The sequence below is a fragment of the Erythrolamprus reginae genome, chromosome 8, assembly GCF_031021105.1.
Source record: "Erythrolamprus reginae isolate rEryReg1 chromosome 8, rEryReg1.hap1, whole genome shotgun sequence".
Classification (NCBI taxonomy): Eukaryota; Metazoa; Chordata; class Lepidosauria; order Squamata; family Dipsadidae; genus Erythrolamprus; species Erythrolamprus reginae.
This window is the reverse complement of record NC_091957.1, coordinates 22067389-22088424: the sequence shown is the minus strand read 5'-3', so window position 1 is coordinate 22088424 and position 21036 is coordinate 22067389. Positions and strand designations below refer to the sequence as shown.

Sequence of the window (21036 nt, the reverse complement as noted above, 5' to 3'; positions counted from 1 at the left end):
CCACTTGGGCCTCGCCAAATTCCTTCATCAGGCACTACAAGATTGATTCTTACGCTTCAGCGGACGCTGCCTTCGGCAGAAGGGTACTCCAATCCGTTATCTCACACGATAGCAATCTAATCCCACCCTAGGGACCATCTATTGGGTATGTCCCATGTGACTGCTGGACCCGCTCCTTCAGTACGGAGAATAGGCGTTGATTGCTTACCTGAACGCCTCTTCTCGTACGGTGAGCGGGTACAGCAGTCACTTCCCGCCCTTGTATGTGTCTTCTTTACCTTTCTATATCTTCTTTCTCTAACAATGAGAGTTGAACACTACAGAGCTTCACAGCTGAGCCTAGTCTATGGATTCGCGAATTCTGGGGAAGGGGCGGATCCGGCAAGCTTTTTTAACACTAGGCTCAGTTCCACCGGATTGGACATGAGCAACCCATGTGACTGCTGTACCCGCTCACCGTACGAGAAGAGGCGTTCAGGTAAGCAATCAACGCCTATTTTGTTAGTATCTCTTATTGTATATCCGTAAAAGTTTCACCATATTTATAGTTATTACTTTCATCCTTTAATACTGCGCTATTGGTACTGTGTAATTGTTATTTTTATATACACTCACACTATATTTTTATGTTTTATTTTTATTCATTAATTTCTAAAAGGAGTGTAATTAATGCTCAGGAGAAGAGGGGGAAAAATAGCTGTGTTCTCTCCCCCCTTCCTTCTCCGCCTGCAAATAGGAAAACTCGCAGACGGAGGATATTTTTAGTATTGCTTTTCCTGTGTGTCTCTCCCCTTGTGAGCGTCGGGATTTTGATCGTTCTGCATGGATGGAGTTCCTTAAATTGGGACTTGCGCCTCTGTATTTGTAAGGCTTTAAATGTTGTTTACTTCATCTCGGACCATTCAGAAAAAACTGCCTTAAAATATCTGGCCTAGTGGCTTTGTTGAATTTTGAGCACATGGCCATGGGAGGCTGTGTGACAGTCATAAATGCAAGGATGGGTTATAAGTCACTTTAAAAAAATCTTTATTGAGTTTTTTAGTTAAAAACAACATATAAACAAGACATAGAAAAACTTACATAGAATACAAAAAATACATAGAATACAAAGTAAAAACCAACCACTTTCACAGCTATTTCATTTCCAAATATATTTGCACTTTACGGTATTACTATTTTAATTTAAACAATCGCTGTTGTTTTATCCAGTTCTATATTGAGTGGATTGAATCTCCTACTATCTATTCAGCATCTATTTTACTTTTTTATACCTCTTAATTGTTTGCATAAGACGGGAGATTAAGAACATTTACAGTTTCTTTATAGTTTATAGTTTCTTTATAACCAAATTTGAAGTTGTGATATAACCACTTATACAATTTCAAACAGAACTATCTTTTCCTTCCTTTCTTCCTTCCTTCCTTCCCTCCTTCCTTCTTCCTTCCCTCCCTCCCTGAATCGCCTTTCCTTCCTTCCTTCTTCCCTTCCTCCCTTCCCTCCCTCCCTCCTTCCCTCCCTGAATCTCCTTTTCTTCCTTCATTATCAAATATTGAATGATGGTGGGTGCCCTGCAGAGTTAACCCCCCCACACCTCCTTTCCACCTCCTTCAGTTTTCCCCCTCTCTCCGGTTCCTTCTGCCCCACACACGTTGCAGATCCTGCTTCATCCAAGGCTGCCGTGTCTCTGGGATCAATTAAAATCTCGTCAAGGTTCTCTACTGGGAGGGATTATTCTGCATTTTCTGGCACTTATTCTATCTCCCAACCAGGACGCAGATACCCCTCAACGTCATGTGAGGGTTTCTCCCGCCCTCCTTGTTTTCCCATCTCAAGGCCTCCTTCCTTTCCCCCCACACCTCCCCACTGCAAAATAATCTGATTTGAGGTGGGGGCGGATAGGAGCTTTGTTGGAGAGGATTAATTGTTCATGTAGAGGCATTTTTGTCTCGTAATAATAATAACAGAGTCGGAAGGGACCTTGGAGGTCTTCTAGTCCAACCTCTGCTTAGGCAGCAAACCCTACACTACTTCTGACAAATGGTTGCCCAACATCTTCTTTAAAACTTCCACTGTTGCAGCATTCACAACTTCTAGTGGCAAGTAGTTCCACTGATTAATTATTCTCACTGTCAGGAAATTTCCCCTTAGTTTTAAGTTGCTTCTCTCCTTGTTTAGTTTCCACCCATTGCTTCTTGTTCTGCCCTCAGGTGCTTTGGAGAATAGTCTGACTCCCTCTTCATTGTAGCAACCCCTGAGATATTGGAAAAACTGCTATTCTGTCTCCCCTGGTCCTTCTTTTCATCAAAGTAGACATACCCAGTTCCTGCAACCCTTCTTCATATGTTTTAGCCTCTAGTCCCCTAGTCATCTTTGTGGCTCTTTGCACTTTTTGTAGTGTCTCAGTATTCTTTTTGCATCGTGGCGACCAAAACCAAATGCAGGATTCCAAGTGTGGCCTTTCCAAGACCTTATAAAGTGGTATTAATACTTCATGTGATCTAGATTCTATTGATGCAGCCTAGAACTGTGTTGGCAGCTGCTGCTTCTTCTTCTTTTTCTTCTTCTTCTTCTTCTTCTTCTTCTTCTTCTTCTTCTTCTTCTTCTTCTTCCTCCTCCTCCTCCCCCTCCTCCTCCTCCTCCCCCTCCTCCCCCTCCTCCTCTTCCTCCTCTTCCTCTTCCTCCTCCCCCTCCTCCTGTTTTTGCTTTCTGGTTTCCTTTTTACATCATGGCAACCAAAACCGAATGCAGGATTCCAAGTGTGGCCTTATCCAGGACTGATAAAGTGGTACTACATCCCTTATCATTTCTCTTTAATTGGCTGGAATTTCAAGAGGGAAATTCTTGTTTTCTTTCCCTTCCGTGGGAGAGAAAATCCACGATTTGTGCGAACGCATTGGAGAGCGATGGAAATAAGGTGGACTGTGGATGGACGTTTCTAGGCTGAGGTACAATAGAGCTACCTTGGTTTGCTTTTTTTTAAAATGAGCTCCTCATCACTTTGTGTGACGAAAAAAGTGTCACAGTTGTAGGATGTTAGCAACTGGCATGTGGCTCTTTTCTAGTAGTTGCAATAAAGAGGGGTGGCATAAAAGTCAGATAGATAGATAGATAGATAGATAGATAGATAGATAGAGAGAGAGAGAGAGAGAGAGAGAGAGATAGATAGATATAGGGAGGGATAGATAGATATAGGGAGGGATAGATAGATAGATAGATAGATAGATATAGAGAGGGATAGATAGACAGACAGACAGACAGACAGACAGACAGACAGATAGATAGATAGATAGATATAGAGAGGGATAGATAGACAGACAGACAGATAGATAGATAGATAGATAGATAGATAGATATAGAGAGGGATAGATAGATAGATAGATAGATAGATAGATAGATAGATAATTGTCTCCTTTTAACGACCCCCATAATCCCTTGTAATCTGGGGTGAAGTCTGGACAACTGAATGGAGCTGGCAGAGTGTTTTTACTGGCTCATTGCTTTTCCTGTTGCCATTACAGAGTTTTGCTCAGCAGATATATTCCCAGTGTGCCCAGAGTGAGAGATACCTACCTAGAGTTGGCACTAACCTGCCCCCCCCCCCTATTCCCCAAAATGGCAGCTGGTGTCTTCCTACCATCTTCTCTTTGCTTTGCCCTGCTGTTCCACTTACGTAGCCCCTTGAAAAAGGCAGTGTGTTGTGACATTGCAAACAACAACGAGGGTTGTTGGGAACCGAAATTGATAAGAAACGAGGTGGCTCAGTGGTTAGAGTCCAGCACTGCAGGCTACTTCAGCTAGCTGTAGTTCAACGGTTCAAATCTCACCACCGGCTCAGGGTTGACTCAGCCTTCCATCCTTCCGAGGTGGGTCAAATGAACACCCAGATTGTTGGGGGCAAGAGCTGATTCTGTAAACCGCTTAGAGAGGGCTGTAAAAGCACTGCGCAGCGGCATGTAAGTCTAAATGCTCTTGCTATAATAAATGGCAGTTTGTAAGATAGCACGTGGAGCTGGGACGATAGGCATCAAAACTCTCACCTAAAATGGCAAGAAGTGAGATCCTGAGAGATGATAAGAAACACGTAGCAAAAACCTCCAGTGCAAAATATTGCCAGGGGTTGACTCTTAAAAGTCAACTGGATTGGGGGACATTGTTGGCTTATTCCTCACATCCTGGACACAAACTGTTTCAACTCCTATCCTCAAAACGCTGCTATTGAGCACTGCACACCAAGACAACTAGACACAAGGACTGCCATCACTCTGCTAAACAAATCATCCCCTCACCACTGTCCAACTATTCACTAAGGCTGCACTACTATTAGTCTTCTCATCATTCCCATCACCCATCTCCTCCCACAAATGACTGTATGACTGTAATTTGTATCCTTACAATTTATATTGACTGGTTCCTAATATGATTGGATTGCTTATTTGTACGCGGACTATCATTAAGTGTTGTACTTTATGATTCTTGACAAACTTATATTTTCTTTTATGTACAATTAGAGCATCTGCACCAAAGACAATCTATTCTATTCTATGCTATTCTGTTCTTCATTCCAATATTATTATTATTATTATTATTATTATTATTATTATTATTATTTGGATTTGTATGCCGCCCCTCTCCGAAGACTCGGGGCGGCTCACAACAAGTGTAAAACAAATCATAAATAATTCAATTAATTAAAATATTTAAAGATTTAAAAAAAACCCATATACTAACAGACACACACACAGGCATACCATGTATAAATTAAATGTGCCCAGGGGGAGATGTTTAGTTCCCCCATGCCTGACGGCAAAGGTGGGTTTTGAGGAGTTTACGGAAGGCAGGAAGAGTAGGGGCAGTTCTGATCTCCGGGGGGAGTTGGTTCCAGAGAGTCGGTGCCGCCACAGAGAAGGCTCTCCCCCTGGGGCCCGCCAACCAACATTGTTTAGTTGACGGGACCTGGAGGAGGCCCACTCTGTGGGACCTAATCGGTCGCTGGGATTCATGCGGCAGAAGGCGGTCTCGGAGGTATTCTGTTCTGTTCTTCATTTTTCTGTTCTGTTCTATTCTATTCTATGCTTCATTCCAATATTCTATTCTATTCTTCATTCTTATATTCTGTTCTATTCTATTCTATTCTTTATTATTTATTAGATTTGTATGCCGCCCCTCTCGGAAGACTCGGGGAGGCTGACAACAATAAAAAAGACAATGTGAACGAATCTAATATTAAAAATGATCTTAAAAACCCCAATTTAAAGAACCAACCATACATACAAGCATACCATGTATAAATTCTATAAGCCTAGGGAGAAGGGAAAATTTCAATTCCCCCATGCCTGACGACAGAGGTGGGTTTTAAGGAGCTTGCGAAAGGCAAGGAGGGTGGGGGCAACTCTGATATCTGGGGGGAATTCTATTCTATTTTATTCTATTCTATTCTTGCTTTATTCTTCCTCCCTCTGCAGCCCTGTTCCTCCACTGCTGTCTCTCCTCCCCAGAGTTCTGAAAATATTTTTTGATCCACCAGACACTTTAATGTGAATCTTTCCTTTAAAGAAACACCCAAAACGTTTTCATGTTTGAGAGTTTTTCTCCCCGCCGAGTTCTGACATTTTTATTTATCTTCCCCCCCCCTTCCACTTTTCCAGAATCGGGGGCGTTTGGCGGAGAAGAGAACGATACCCCTGCCTCCCTCCCGGACTCCAAAAAAGGAGCCCCCCAGTTTTTTCTCAAACGGCGAGAACCACAAGGAAGTGGAAAAAATCAACGGGCATCACCCTCATGTCAAACAGGAAGAGGACCTGCATATTAGTATCATGAAAAGAAGGTAGGCGGCTGTTCTTTCTTCCTTTTTCACCCCTCGTCTTATGACTGTTTGTTCCAACAGTGCTTCAAAGTTTTAAAGCCGTTTTATGACTTCTCTTCCCACCGTTGCTAAGTGAACAGCTGCATTGTGGCCCGGGTCGCTCAGCAAATTTGGCTTCCCCATTGACTTTGCTTGTCAGGAGGTCACAAAACACAGCAACCGAAATTTCATCTTGTTTCATTTCATTAGATTTCTACGCTGCCCTTCTCAACCGACTCGGGCAGCATAAATACGAGTCGGTGGGCAGTTGTCTTAATTATGAGCACGCAACCGCGAGGGTGGGGCCTGCCAATGGTCCTAAGGGTGAAAAAACGATCATAAATCACTTTTTTTCAGTGCCGTTGTAACTTTGGACCAGTCACTAAACGCACTGTTGTAATTTGAGGCCTATCTGTATTATGTCACTTCTTGAAAAACCGCAGAGCTGCGATCTCAAAGTTGGGCTAAACGGGGCAAAATTGCTCCCGGTTCGATCGAGCGTGCCGGTCGTTCGGAGAGCCCGGTTGTGAAGGGAGTGGGAGACTCCGCCCAGTCACCCGGATGCTACAATTTTGGGTTCTTTTACCCTCTTTGCATGCACAGAACATTTTTGCACATGCGCGGAGGGTAAAAGTACCCAAAATGGTAGCGTCTCGGTGAGTGGGTGGAACCTCCCACTCCCTTAGCAGCTGGCTCTCCGATGACTGACAGGTATGAGGATTTCATCCCTGCCCCCCCTTCAAATACAGTGGTACCTCTACTTACGAACTTTTCTAGATAAGAATCAGATATTCAAGATTTTTTTGCCTCTTCTCAAGAACCATTTTCCACTTACAAACCCAAGCCTCCAAAACAGTAACTGGGAAAGGCAGGGAGAAGCCTCTGTGGGCCTCTCTAGGAATCTCCTGGAAAGAAACAGGAACGGAAAAGGCGAGGAGATGCCTCCGTCGGGCCTCTCTATGAATCTCCTGGGAGGAAGCAGGGCTGGAAAAGGCAGGGAGAAGCCACTGTGGAGCCTCTCTAGGAATCTTATGGGAGGAAACAGGGCTGGAAAAGATGTGGAGAAGCCTCTGTGGGGCCTCTCTAGGAATCTCCTGGGAGGAAACAGGGCTGGAGAAGACGTGGAGAAACCTCTGTGGGGCCTCTCTAGGAATCTCCTGGGAGAAAACAAGGCCGGAAAAGGTGTGGAGAAGACTCTGTGGGGCCTCTCTAGGAACCTCCTGTGAGGAAACAGGGCTGGAAAAGGTGGGGAGAAGCCTCCATCGGGCGTCTCTAGGAATCTCCCCCCTCCCTGTGGTTTCCCCAATCGCATGCATTATTTGCTTTTACTTGATTCCTATGGGAAAAATGGCTTCTTCTTACAAACCTTTCTACTTAAGAACCTGGTCACGGAACAAATTAAGTTCATAAGTAGAGGCACCACTGGAAATTACCTCAGGTAACAGTTTTGGAGGCCAACGAATTCCAATAAGCCTGGTGTGGTGGGGAATCCCATTGCTATAAACCTGGGAGACGGCGTTGCCTATACTGAGGAGAAAATTGACCAGGCCGGCACTGAGGCCGTGTGGGTAGAAACTGCCAAAATAAACGGGTGCCAGGACGTCCCAGGGCAAGGACATGCGCTCAGCAACCTGAAAGGGAGCATTGAAGGAGGATTAGAGCGCACCGTTTGCCCCAAGCCAAAACAAGCAGATCAAAACGGGAGGTTGCCAGCTCTGTTGGGTCCCTGACAAAAATCAGTACCTGATGTTTGCTGGAATTTCCCGGCCTGAGGTCTGGAGAAAGCCCCACATGGCACAGTGCCACTGGCGTGTTCTCTATGCCTGCACGCTCCTCCAGAGCCGGCCTGCAACCAGAATTAAAACCAAACCAGAGACATAGATTGGAGGATCCTGGTGAACGGTTTCTCTCCCTCCCTCCGTCCCTCTTTTCTGTGCCTCCTCTCTCTCTCCCCACTCTCTCCTTCTGTCCCTCCCTCCTCTTTCTCCCCCTCTCTCCCTCCCTCTCTTCTCTCTCCCTCTTCTCTCTCCCTCTCCTCCCTCTCCTGTCTTTCTCCCCCTCTCTCCTTCACTCCTTCCCACTCTTTCCCTCTCCTCTCTCTCTGCCCCCTTCTCCTCTCTCCCCATTCTTCACTCCTTCTCCCTTTCCTCTCTCTTCTGTCCCCTCCCTCTCTCTCCCCCTCCCTTTCTCCCCCTCCCTCCCTCTCTCTCTCCCTCTCCCTCCTCTCACACCATCCCTCTCTGTCCTGGCCCCTTTCTTTCCCCTCCCTCTCTCCCTCCTTCCCTCTCTCCCTTCTCCCTCTCTCTGCTTTCTCTTTCACTCCCCCTCTTTCTCCTTCTCTCCCTCCCTCTCTCTGTCTCCTCATTCTCTCTCTCTCTCTCTTTAAGCGACATTAACCTTTATTTCGTGGGCATATAAATTTAATACATAAATTTCAAAAGACCGGGGTGAAAGATACAGCACTGTTGATGACTGGGGTTAAAACCAGGTGTCTGTTCTAACGCTCCTCATCACCGGTTCGCTTTCTCCCGCGCCACATGGCTGTGTGTTTACAGGCACCTGCATTGGCAGTGCCAAAAACCCATATTCTGAGCATGCGCAGAAGCAAAAACCAGCAAAAAATAGGAGGGGTGGAGGAGCCAAAAACAATATGGCAGCACATGCGCAGTGTTGAAAACCCAGCTTTTGCGTACACCCAAAAGCAAAACCCAGCAAAAAAGAAAAGAAAAAGAAAACCCCCACCAAAAAAATGATGGACAGGCACCCACAGAACCGGCTTCATGATGTCACTACCGTTTTACTACTGCTTGTATAGTACTGGTACGAACTGGGAGGAATCTACTGCTGTTTAAAAGAGGATGAAGGGTGCATTTGAGAGATTTCTGCATCCTGTCTCTTGGATAGGTGTGTTATTTTGTGTGTGTATGTGTGTAGGATCTTTTAGCGCCCCCCCCCCTCCAATTTTCTTGCCGTTTGGCCTTGGGCAAAGGCGTTCTCCACGTCAGCCTTGTCCTAGGTCCAATCTCCTAATAGCAAGATCGGCAGCTTGCACGAAAAGCTTCAAGGGTGGGGAATTGCCAGCCCCTCCAAATACATTTCACAACCCTTAAGTGTAAAGCTGGTTTTGATGTCCCCAAAGAGTTGTGGCTGTTTGCCTCTTTAATTGATTGTGTTTACACACACACACACACACACACACACACACACACACACACCATCTGTACCCATCTGCCTCAATCCCATCCTGTTCAGGACGGATTTCCACTGAGTTTCTGATATCCTCTTTTTCTCCTGATTTTTGATAAAGTGACACCTTGTTTCCAAATAATAATAATAATAATAATAATAATAATAATAATAATAATAATAATAATAATAATAATAATTATTATTATTATTATTATTACTATTACTATTACTATTACTATTATTAGCACCCTATTTTATTTTATTTTTTAAATTTTATTTGTCAAGTACATATTTGTAATATACATAGATATAACATTGTTTACATACATAAGATGAGTACTGATAAGAGGGAACAATTGGACAGGGATGGTAGGCATGCTGGTGCACTTATGCACGCCCCTTACTGACCTCTTAGGAATCGGGTGAGGTCAACAGTGGACAGTCTAAGGGTAAAGTTTTGGGGGTTTGGTGAAGAAACCAGAGTCACATAGTGAGTTCCAGGCATTAACCACTCTATTACTAAAGTCCTATTTTCTACAATCAAATTTGGGGCGGTTCACATTGAGTTTGTATCTGTTGTGTGCTGGTGTGTTGTTGTGGTTGAAGCTGAAATAGTTGTTGATAGGTAAGACGTTGTAGCAGATAATTTTATGAGCTATGCTTAGGTTGTGCTGAAGGTGATGTAGTTCTAAGCTTTCTAAGTCCAGGTTTTCAAGTCTGGTTTTTTCCAGCCCTAAGTCTTTGCAGGCTTGTTTTCATTGCTACTCCCTCTGAAGAAGGTATTTTCCAGCCTTAAGTCTTTGCAGGTTTTTTAAATTGCTACTCCATGTGAAAAGGGTTTTTTCCAGCCCTAAGTCTTTGCAGGCTTGTTTTCATTGCTACTCCCTCTGAAGAAGGTATTTTCCAGCCCTAAGTCTTTGCAGGTTTTTTTAATTGCTACTCCATCTGAAGAAGGTTTTTTTCCAGACCTAAGTCTTTGCGGGCTTGTTTTCATTGCTACTCCCTCTGAAGAAGGTTTTTTCCTGCCCTAAGTCTTTGCAGGGTTTTTTAATTGCTACTCCATCTGAAGGTTTTTTCCCAGCCCTAAGTCTTTGCGGGCTTGTTTTCATTGCTACTCCCTCTGAAGAAGGTTTTTTCCAGCCCTAAGTCTTTGCAGGGTTTTTAAATTGCTACTCCATCTGAAAAGGGTTTTTTCCAGCCCTAAGTCTTTGCAGGCTTGTTTTCATTGCTACTCCCTCTGAAGAAGGTTTTTTTCCAGCCCTAAGTCTTTGCAAGTTTTTTTAATTGCTACTCCATCTGAAGAAAATTTTTCCAGCCCTAAGTCTTTGCAAGTTTTTTTAATTGCTACTCCATCTGAAGAAGGTATTTTCCAGCCCTAAGTCTTTGCAGGTTTTTTTAATTGCTACTCCATCTGAAGGTTTTTTTCCCAGCCCCAAGTCTTTGCGGGCTTGTTTTCATTGCTACTCCCTCTGAAGAAGGTTTTTTCCAGCCCTAAGTCTTTGCAGGGTTTTTTAATTGCTACTCCATCTGAAAAGGGTTTTTTCCAGCCCTAAGTCTTTGCAGGCTTGTTTTCATTGCTACTCCCTCTGAAGAAGGTTTTTTCCAGCCCTAAGTCTTTGCAGGTTTTTTTTTAAAATAAAATAATGTTTATTGGTTATATACAAATATATACAAATAAACAATACAAAACAGTGTTGACAAGACAAGGTGTTCATATCATAAGCATCTGATCACTGTTTCCAATAGGGTCGAACAAACCACATTTAACAATAACATTGAACATAAGACAGCCCCCCCCCCCCCCCGCTGCCAATCTGCAGCTATATTTATTTTTTATTTTCCCGGCTATTCTGTCAGCGAAATCATATTTCTTAAAGTTTGCTTAATCGTTGGTCTAAAACTTCCTTTTCTAAATAACCTTTGCAGGTTTTTTTAATTGCTACTCCATCTGAAGGTTTTTTTCCAGCCCTAAGTCTTTGCAGGCTTGTTTTAATTGCTACTCCCTCTGAAGAAGGTTTTTTCAGCCCTAGCCAGGGGATAAAATAATGTGCTGAAGCTGACCAGATTTAGGACGCTAGCCAGATGAATACCTAGTAGGTAGATGTTTCCCCCTATTTTCCTACCCCCAAACTAAGGTACGTCTTATACTCCGAAAAATACAGTAAGCGAAAGAAGTGAGTCGTTTGACCAGTTTTTGCAGTCTTCCTACTCACTGAATTCCTGGTTTCCCCCCAAATGTACGGATAGTGATGTCATTCCAAGCCGGCCTGTTTTTAGAGCTTGATTCTTTCCATCCCTTGTCTGTCCCTGTATTCGGAAGAGCCACATCTCAGCTGTGAGGATAAAGAATCCCATCTGGGTCACCTTATTAAACTTTCCTCCTCCGATTATGCGTTAAGAAGGACCGGCAGCTGAGAAGGTTAAAACGGAAGGTGATTGCCACGCCTGCCCCTTTTCTCTGTTTTAATTATTAGTAATTTATCAAGGAGACCTCTTTGCCCCCTTCTTCTACTCCACCTCCACGAGGCAGCTCGGGCTGCCTGGAAGCTTGCAAATTATTAGTAATTTGATTTCAATTGAATGAATAACCCGCTACAGCAAGGCGCAGGTTTGTCACGGAAATCTAATTGGAGATAACGCCATAGAAACTTGAAAAATGCAGAAGGGGGGGTTGGTTGGTTGAGCTTTGAGGGCTGGCGGGGGGGGAGGAGGAATATGCAGAGCAGCGCATGGGGGAAGGAGATAGAAGATAATTGGGATTTAATTTCATTTCTTACCTATTCATTTGTTTCAAGATGGGTGTTTAATTATCCAGCGCTGTGGATGGAAATGATTGCCCAGGGATGAATGGGTGTGTGAGGTTCCCCCCCCCCTGCAATAAAAAAAATTAAAAAATCGGTTGGATGCCAATCTCCGAGGCTTTGATGTCGAATCTTTCAGGAGAAATGGTTTTTATCGTGAATTTTTTAAAAAATAAATAAATTCAGCTGACAGGCTCTTTTGAAAGCTCTTGCCCCCTTTTATTGGCGATGGCATGGAAATAAATTTCCCATAAAATAAAAATAAATAAATAAATAAAACTTCCACCATAAGCAAGACTGGGGTTGAGTTTTGCCTGCCGTCTTTCTTGCCTCCGTGAAGTGAATCTTAACTGCCGTCATGAAGCGCATCGTGCCGTCGGTAAATGAATCTGGTTCTCGGCCATTGACTTTGCTTGTCAGGCAGTTGCCAAAAGAGGAGATGACAGGATATTGCGAAAGTTATATACTGTAGTTTTTTGGGAGGAAAATAGGGAAAAGAATCTGCTTACCAGGTATTCACCCGGATAGCATCCTTAGTCTGGTCAGTTTCAGCACATTATTTTATCCCGTGGTTAGGGCTTTAAAAAAAGCTTATTTGGAGAGAGCAACAATGAAAGAGCTTGCAAGCCAGTAAGAACTGGGAACATTGTTAGAACCTGGTTAGGGCTGGAAAGAAACATTTTGAGCAAGTAGAACAATAAAAAAACCTGCAAAGACTTAGCGCTTGGAAAACATTCTTCGCAGCGAATAACAATAAAAGACCTTGCAAACCAGTAAGAGCTGGGAACATTGTTAACACCTGGTTAGGGCTGGATAGAAACATTTTGAGCAAGTAGAACAATAAAAACACCTTACAAAGACAGGGTTTGGAAAACATTATTCACAGAGAGTAACAGTGAAAGAACTTGCAAGCAGGTAAGACAGGGAACATAGCACCTAGTTAGGGCTGGAAACAAAATTACTTGGAGCAAGTTAGAGTAATGAAAAAAAACTCTGCAAAGACTTAGAGCTTGGAAAACATTTTAGCAGACAGTAACAATGCGACAACCTGCAAGATAAGAGCTGGGAAGATCGTTAGCACCTAATTAGGGCTGGGGGAAAAAGTTTTTTAAAAGCTGCATTCAGAGTATAAGGTGCACCTGAATTTTCAGCCTCTTTTAGGGAGGAAAAAAGGTGCATCTTATACTCTAAAAATATGGTAAATATATGCCGGCTGCCAAGTGTCTAAATTTGGATCGCATGATTTTTGAAACGGTTGTAAGTATGAGTCACCTTTTTTCTTTTCCAGTGCTGTTGTAACTTTGAACTAGGCAAAAGGTTTAAGTATTTCAGGCTTTCAGGAGCAGGGAGAGGGAAGGATCTATTGTGGACTGAAACAACATATCCTATGGCGGTTTTGTTTTTCCCCTAATATTTTATATTTTGTATCTTAAATATTACCCTCTGTCCCCAATCAAGCTGGAATTTGCCTGTACGGATTAGATCCTTTAGGAGACATCTGTAGTTTGGCAGCCTTTTCTCTGTGTGTGTGTTTGTGTGTGTGTGTGTGTGTAGTGCTTGTGATGATCCGGGTCATGGCAGGAAAGCAACACAGCCAGAGAACAGGTCTAGCTTCCCTTTATTTGCTCCAACCTTTCCCCCAAACGTTCCACCTTTCCCTAACAGTCCTGGAACAAAATTCTCACATGCACCTTCAGCAGCCACTGGCTGTGAGTAGTCCAGTAAGCCAGGTTACCCCGAACAGTAACCAGAGCCAGAGGTCCAATAAGCCAGGTTTGCAAAACTAACCAGAACAAGAAGTTCAGCGAAGCAGGCAAAGAGGGCAGGCCCCACAAGAGAACACAGGAATCTCCAGATGTCGGCATGTGTACTTGAGGCTCCACCGATTCAGCGTTTGTTCCCGACAAATTCCCCTTTAGCCAGCACCTCCTTAATATCTCAGTCCCCAGGTGTGCCTTGTGTCGGGACACTTTCCTCCCTTGTAGCTGGCTCAGTATTTGTCGTTCTCATCTTCTCTCTTCTCTCCTTTCTTTCTAATGCTGAAAAGCCTTGCCCGGACTCTGCCCTTCCTCAGTTTCCTCCAAGGCCAATGGAGACCCCCTCTCGATTTTTGTCAGCTCAAAAACTTCAGAAGAGAAGGATTTAGGGTTAGTGAACAGTGCGGTCAGGCGGTAGGGAAAGTGAGTAGAATGCTTGGCTGCATAGCTAGAGGTAGAACAAGCAGGAAGAGGGAGATTGTGATCCTGCTGTATAGGGCGCTGGTGAGACCCCATTTGGAATACTGTGTCCAGTTCTGGAGACCTCACCTACAAAAAGAGATGGATGAAATTGAACAGGTCCAAAGACGGGCTAGAAAAATGGTGGAAGGTCTGAAGCATAAAACATATCAGGAAAGACTTCAGGAACTCAATCTGTATAGTCTAGAGGACAGAAGGAAAAGGGGGGGACATGATCGAAACATTGAAATATGTTATAGGGTTAAATAAGGTCCAGGAAGGAAGTGTTTTTAATAGGAAATAGAACACAAGAACAAGGGGGCACAATCTGAGGTTAGTTGGGGAAAGGTCAGAAGCCACATGAGAAAATATTATTTCATGTTTGCGCAAAAGCAAAAGAAAATCGCCAAAAACTCGCACACACGTGTCCTCTCGTGAGATTTGGCTTCCTGTGCATGCGCAGAAGCAAAATTTCATGCCAGCAACGCAGAGCTGTGCGTGCATTGTTCTGGTAGCAGCGGTAAGTAGGAACCCCACCTGAGAAGGACCCTTCCCCATAAGAGTTGAAATTTTGCCTTCTTTTTTATCCTGAATACAGTGGTACCTCTACCTAAGAACGCCTCTACTTAAGAACTTTTCTAGATAAGAACCTGGTGTTCTAGATTTTTTTTTGCCTTTTCTTAAGAACCATTTTCTACTTAAGAACCTGAGCCTGGAAAAATTTCCCAGGAAATTTGAGAGCAGCACGAAGGCCTGCCTAGTTACTTGCCATCCCCCCTTTAATCCTGGCCGTCTTGGGCTTTTCTGGGCTGCCAGAGGAGCCTTTCGGTGGCGCTTAAGGAGGCTTTGGCAGTCCAGAGCGAACAAAGCGTTATCCTTTCTCTGGACACTTGGAGAGGCAATAAACCACTTTGTTGTGGTGACTCCCTCGCACTGCCTCCTATACACCCAGTGCGAGGTTGCCTCCTGGAGCATCTGGCAAAGGGGAAAGGGGGGCATTTCACCCCGTCCGGATCAACTTGGCTTTAGCCAAACTGAGGAGTCACCACAGTGAAGGAAAAGGCGCTGGCTACAAAGCGAGCGAGCGAGAGGAGAAGGGAGCCCTTCATCATGGGAAGGAAGAGGAAGCAGGTAACAGCAGCAGCCGCCGCCTTTCGGTCAAAGGAACGGGAGATTCCCCCCTCTTGCCTGCCTGAGTTTCTCTCTCTGGCGCAGTGTATGGGAGGCAGCCTCGCGCCGGGCGTATGCGTGTGCTCCTCCTCGCCGCCACAGAGTCCCTTTTTTAAAAAAGCCTTAAAGTTTTGGATTTTTTTGATTCCCCTCCCCTTCTTCCTTCGGCAGCGACTGTCCTCCTCCTCTTCTTCCTCCTCCTCCTCCCACCCAAATTCCTAGCTTTTATTTCTTTCCCAATGAGTTTGCACGCATTATTTGCTTTTACATGGATTCCTATGGGAAAAATTGCTTCTACTTACAAACTTTTCTACTTAAGAACCTGGTCACAAAACGAATTAAGTTCTTAAGTAGAGGTACCCCTGTATTTGGAGCTTTGCTCTCCCCACCCACATTGGCAGAGATGCCCACTATTTCCGAGTCGCCCCTTCCCAAATCGGCAGGCATGTTTTGAAGGGGAGGGGGCGATCCTTAATCTCCCCCCCCTTTCATCTGCCTTTCTTAATTTCCTTGTTTGTTGTCCTTGTGCCGTCTGAGCCCCTCCTTGGGGTCCGTATCTCTGCCATCCTTGATGAAAAAAATAAAATCTTAATTGGAATACGAGCGGGTCTCCTCCTGCGCTTGGCATCAAATCTTAGAAACAACCGAAACGGCTTCTAATTTTATTTTCCCCCTCCCCTTCCCCCCCTTCCCTGTTTCCCGAAAGGAGAAAAAAAAAAGACTGTCATCTCTTGAAAGGCCCGTTGCAGCAATTCTTCTTTTCCTTTCCCAGGCCTTTGAAGTTCACACACATGTTGCGTCAGTGTAACTCAAAGCGAGCCTTCTCCTTTTTAAGTGGGGGGGCCTTGTAAAAAATGCACCGTTGCTTCTGCGGAAGGAAGGAAGGAAGGAAGGAAGGAAGGAAGGAAGGAAGGAAGGAAGGAAGGAAGGAAGGAAGGAAATCTTTCCGTGCTGAAAAACAACAGATAGCCTATTTTTTTAAAAACCTCAGAATATAGAATAACACAAGCAAGCATTCCCCATTGGTGACCGGCACGGGCATTGTGTGTGTGTGTGCGCACATCGGCGCAAGGTTCAACTTCTGCACAAGCGCAAGAAGCCGAATCTTATTTTATTTTTATTTATTTTATTTATTTATTTATTTTGTCCAATACACAAAGAGGGTTTTAGTGGGTATACTGTATACACATAGTAAAATACATGATGAAGGTTATAGAGGAGATACTCATAGTAAAATATATCTAAGAAATAATAGAAAAGAATATATAGTAATAGAGCATATCAATGAAAGAATAGAAGAAGAGATATAGGAATAGAAGAAAGGTATAGGAGATATAGGAGAGCAATAGGACAGGGGACAGAAGGCACTCTAGTGCACTTGTACTCGCCCATTACTGACCTCTTAGGAATCTGGATAGGTCAACTGTAGATAATCTAAGGGTAAAGTGTTGGGAGTTTGGGGATGACACTATGGAGTCTGGTAATGAGTTCCACGTTTCGACAACTCGGTTACTGAAGTCATATATTTTACAGTCAAGTTTGGAGCGGTTAATATTAAGTTTAAATCTGTTGTGTGCTCTTGTGTTGTTGTGGTTGAAGTTGAAGTAGTCGCCGACAGGCAGGACGTTGCAGCATATGATCTTGTGAGCAATACTTAGATCTTGTTTAAGGCGTCTTAGTTCTAAACTTTCTAGGCCCAGGATTGAAAGTCTAGTCTCATAGGGTATTCTATTTGGAGTGGAGGAGAGAAAGGCTCTTCTGGTGAAGTATCTTTGGACATTTTCAAGGGTGTTAATGTCTGAGATGCGATATGGGTTCCAAACAGATGAGCTGTATTTGAGGATGGGTCTGGCAAAAGTTTTGTAAGCTCTGGTAAGTAGTGTGAGATCTTACACGAGGATGCTTGTGTACGTGAGATTTCGCCCATTTTGGGCAATGTCTTTGCTTCTGTGCATGCATGGATGCAAAATACTCCAGAAGAGAAGGATTTAGGGGTCGTGATTTCTGACAGTCTCAAAATGGGTGAACAATGCGGTCAGGCGGTAGGGAACGCAAGTAGAATGCTTGGCTGCATAGCTAGAGGTATAACAAGCAGGAAGAGGGAGATTGTGATCCCGCTGGTGAGACCACATTTGGAATAATACTGTGTCCAGTTCTGGAGACTTCACCTACAAAAAGAGATGGATATAATTGAACGGGTCCAAAGACGGGCTACAAAAATGGTGGAAGGTCTTAAGCATCAAACATACCAGGAAAGACTTAATGAACTCAATCTGTATAGTCTGGAGGAAGGAAGGGAAAGGGGGGACACGATCGAAACATTTAAATATGTGAAAGGGTTAAATAAGAGTCAGGAGGGAAGTGTTTTTAATAGGAAAGTGAGCAAGGGGGCACAATCTGAGGTGAGTTGGGGGAAAGATCAGAAGCAACATGAGAAAATATTATTTGTCTGAAAGAGTAGTAGATGCTTGGAACAAACTTCCAGCAGACGTGGTTGGTAAATCCACAGGAACTGAATTTAAACATGCCTGGGATAAACATAGATCCATCCTAAGATAAAATACAGGAAAATAGTATAAGGGCAGACTAGATGGTCCATGAGGTCTTTTTCTGCCATCAATCTTCTATGTTTCTAATAATCCAACACAGGAAAAGCAGAAAGATCTGCATTTGTATATTGTGGTTGTTGTTTCCCCCCCCCACAACCTGGTTAAATTCCGCGTTGGCTGTTTTGCTAGCTGAGCCTTGCACACATGGCATGTCGCCACATCAGTGGGGGGTTTGGGGGATTTTTTTTGGTAATGGCCAAGGAATAAAAAGTGCTTCTGGTGCTTTGATGGATGTGGAAAGCTGAATTTTATAGCCGTCAGTTGCAATCGGTGATAGCCTGACGGATGAAGATGGACGAACAGTCAGATCCTAGAAGAGAATTGTATTGGAACAGCTGTGGCCGTCCTGCAGAGCTGGGATAATATGTGTAGTAATGACAAAACCTTCTTAGTTCCTTTTTAAAAATTGCTTTTATTGACTTATTTACACTTAAAAACAACAAAAAAGGCATATATACAAAATTTAAACAAGACAAAACCGTGCAATACCATACAACTACACTACATAACCTCTAGGGCAGTGATGGTGAACCTATGGTAAGGGTGCCACAGGTGGCATGCAGAGCCATATGTTCCACCATGCATTGGTACCAATTTTGTATTGTCCATTTTGTTGCATCCTTCCAACCTAAGACTATTACCGCTTGGGCACTTCGGTGGGAAACGCCCTTGACCCAAATTTGTGTATTGCTCCAGTTGGGTTGTTGTTGTTGTTGTGCCGGGGGGGGGGGCATGGATCAAGGAGCTGTCAGCTCCCGTCTGTCGGATCTCCCTCCTTGCATTTGGCTGACTCAGAAACCCTGGTTTTACCTCCCCGGGGATAAAAGCCGCTGACCTTGGCGCTGTCTCTTAAACGGGTTTTGCAGCTGAGCCCGTTCCCAAGACTCTGCTTTGAATTACAGTGGTACCTCTACCTAAGAACGCCTCTACTTACGAACTTTTCTAAATAAGAACCAGGTGTTCAATATTTTTTTGCCTCTTCTCAAGAACCATTTTCCACTTGCAAACCCAAGTATATGAAACTGTAACCGGAAAAAGCAGGGGGGAGAAGCCTCCGTGGGGCCTCTCTAGGAATCTCCTAGGAGGAAACAGGGCCGGAAAAGGCAGGGAGAAGCCTCCGTGGGGCCTCTCTAGGAATCTCCTGGGAGGAAACAGGCCTCCACCCTCCCTGTGGTTTCCCCAATCGCACACATTATTTGCTTTTACATTGGTTCTTGTGGGAAAAATTGCTTCTTCTTACAAACCTTTCTACTTAAGAACCTGGTCACAGAACAAATTAAGTTCGTAAGCAGGGGTACCACTGTACTGGGATTCACATACAAGGGGGACCGGAGGGTGGGGGGAATTTTTTGCCCTTTTTGTCGGGAAAGTTCAAGAATCCTTGGATCAGTTTCCATTGGGGGAGGGAGGGAAGGGTGGGGGAGAATAAAGCATAAACAGTGAAGGGAAATATCCGCAAAACAGCTACAAAAGTTTGGTGCAAACCTGGGGGTCATGGGGGGGGGGAAGAGATGCCAAAGTCATCCAACTGTTTTGCTAGGGCACATATGTTTGCAAGCCAAGAGGCAGACGGAGGAGAAAGGAAGGCCCAATGGTTTCACTCCCCCGGGTAAATCGTGCCGCCCCCTGCCCTCATCTCAAAATTATTCTGGTCCTGAGCATCTCCCAGACCCTTAGATCAGTGACGGCAAACCTTTTGTTGGTTTGTGTGCCAAAAGGGTGTGCGTGCGTGCATACCCATACTCTCCCCGCCACACATGCGCACCCCCCTACGCTGCTCCTGTGCATAACCCCACCCCCACAGGCCTCACTGAAGCGTGGGACAATGAAAAAAACATCCCAACGGGCAAACCGGAAGTTAGGAAAAATGGACTTCCGGTTTGCTCGTTGTGGCTGTTTTCCACACTCTGTAGGCTTCAGGGAAGCTTTCTAAAGGCCCCGGAGTGCAAAAAATAGCACAAACCTGAAGTTTGTTTTTCCAAACTTCTGGTTTGCCCGTTGGGACGTTTTTCACACTCTGGAGGCTTCAGCCTTTGGAGGGTGAAACGGCTTTCCCCAAGGCCGAAAATCAGCTCTCTAGTGTACGCATCAGTGAAGGGCTGCAATTTTTTTTACTACCACTCTGTGGGTGTGGCTTATTTTGTGGGTGTGGCTTGCCAGCCATGTGACCAGATGGGAGTGGCTTGACGATCATGTGGCCGGGGGTGGCTTAAAGGTCATGTGACTGGCTTAAAGGTGGCCAACCTGACGCCACTCACATCAAGGGTTTCGGTTAGGGTGCCCAGCCTCTCCTCTCCTCAAAGAGATGCAATTTCCCTCTCTATTTACTATGACTGGACATCCAAAATATACTATTTAATTCTATGTATACAGTGATCCCTCGCTTTTCGCGGGGGATGCATTCCAAGACCACCCGTGAAAAACTAATTTCCATGAAGTAGAGGAAAGATAGTTTTTTATGTATTTAAACAGTATTTGGACTTTTAAAACCCACCCTTTGCATTAAACAGTCATTCTATAATGTTTCTCAGCTGGATCTACATGTGATATCCTACCAGTTTCTTTAATAGAGTACAGTAGTACTGTAGAAGAATTTTATGAATGTTTAATGGATTTAAAATTTTCAATGGATTTAATGGATTTAAGCCCCCTTTGAAAACCTCTGAAGTAGCGAATCCGCCAAAGATGAACCGTGAAGTAGCGAGGGATTATTGTACATACATATTACACACAGGCACACAAAAATATATACTGCTAAAAAAAATAAACGGAACACTCAAAGAACACGCCCTAGGTCTGAATGAATGAAATATTCTCATTGAATACTTTGTTTTGTACAAAATTGAATGTGGACAACAGCACGTGAGACTGATTGTCCATCAGTGTTGCTTCCTAAGTGGACAGTTTGATGTCACAGAAGTTTTATATCCTTAGAGTTCTATTGTGTTGTTTAAGTGTTCCCTTTATGCTTTTCAGCAGTCTACATTATCTACTATATAAACTGTATGTACACACATGCACCTACAGCTCTTCTAAAATTACAGTGATACCTTGTCTTACAAACCCCTCGTCATACAAACTTTTCGAGATACAAACCCGGGGTTTAAGATTTTTTTACCTCTTCTTCCAAACTATTTTCACCTTACGAACCCAAGCTGCCGCCACTGGGATGCCCCGCCTCCGGACTTCTGTTGCCAGCGAAGTGCCTG

At 44.2% G+C, this 21036-nt stretch overlaps 1 protein-coding gene across 1 annotated transcript in view; it reads left to right on the top strand.

Annotated features, from left to right (window-relative positions):
* Nucleotides 1-21036, top strand: part of SAMD11 (sterile alpha motif domain containing 11) — a 130210-nt gene that overhangs the window by 40882 nt on the left and 68292 nt on the right. Inside the window, 1 exon segment of the mRNA XM_070759247.1 lies at nucleotides 5646-5824. Coding sequence (XP_070615348.1) covers nucleotides 5646-5824 — 179 coding nt within the window.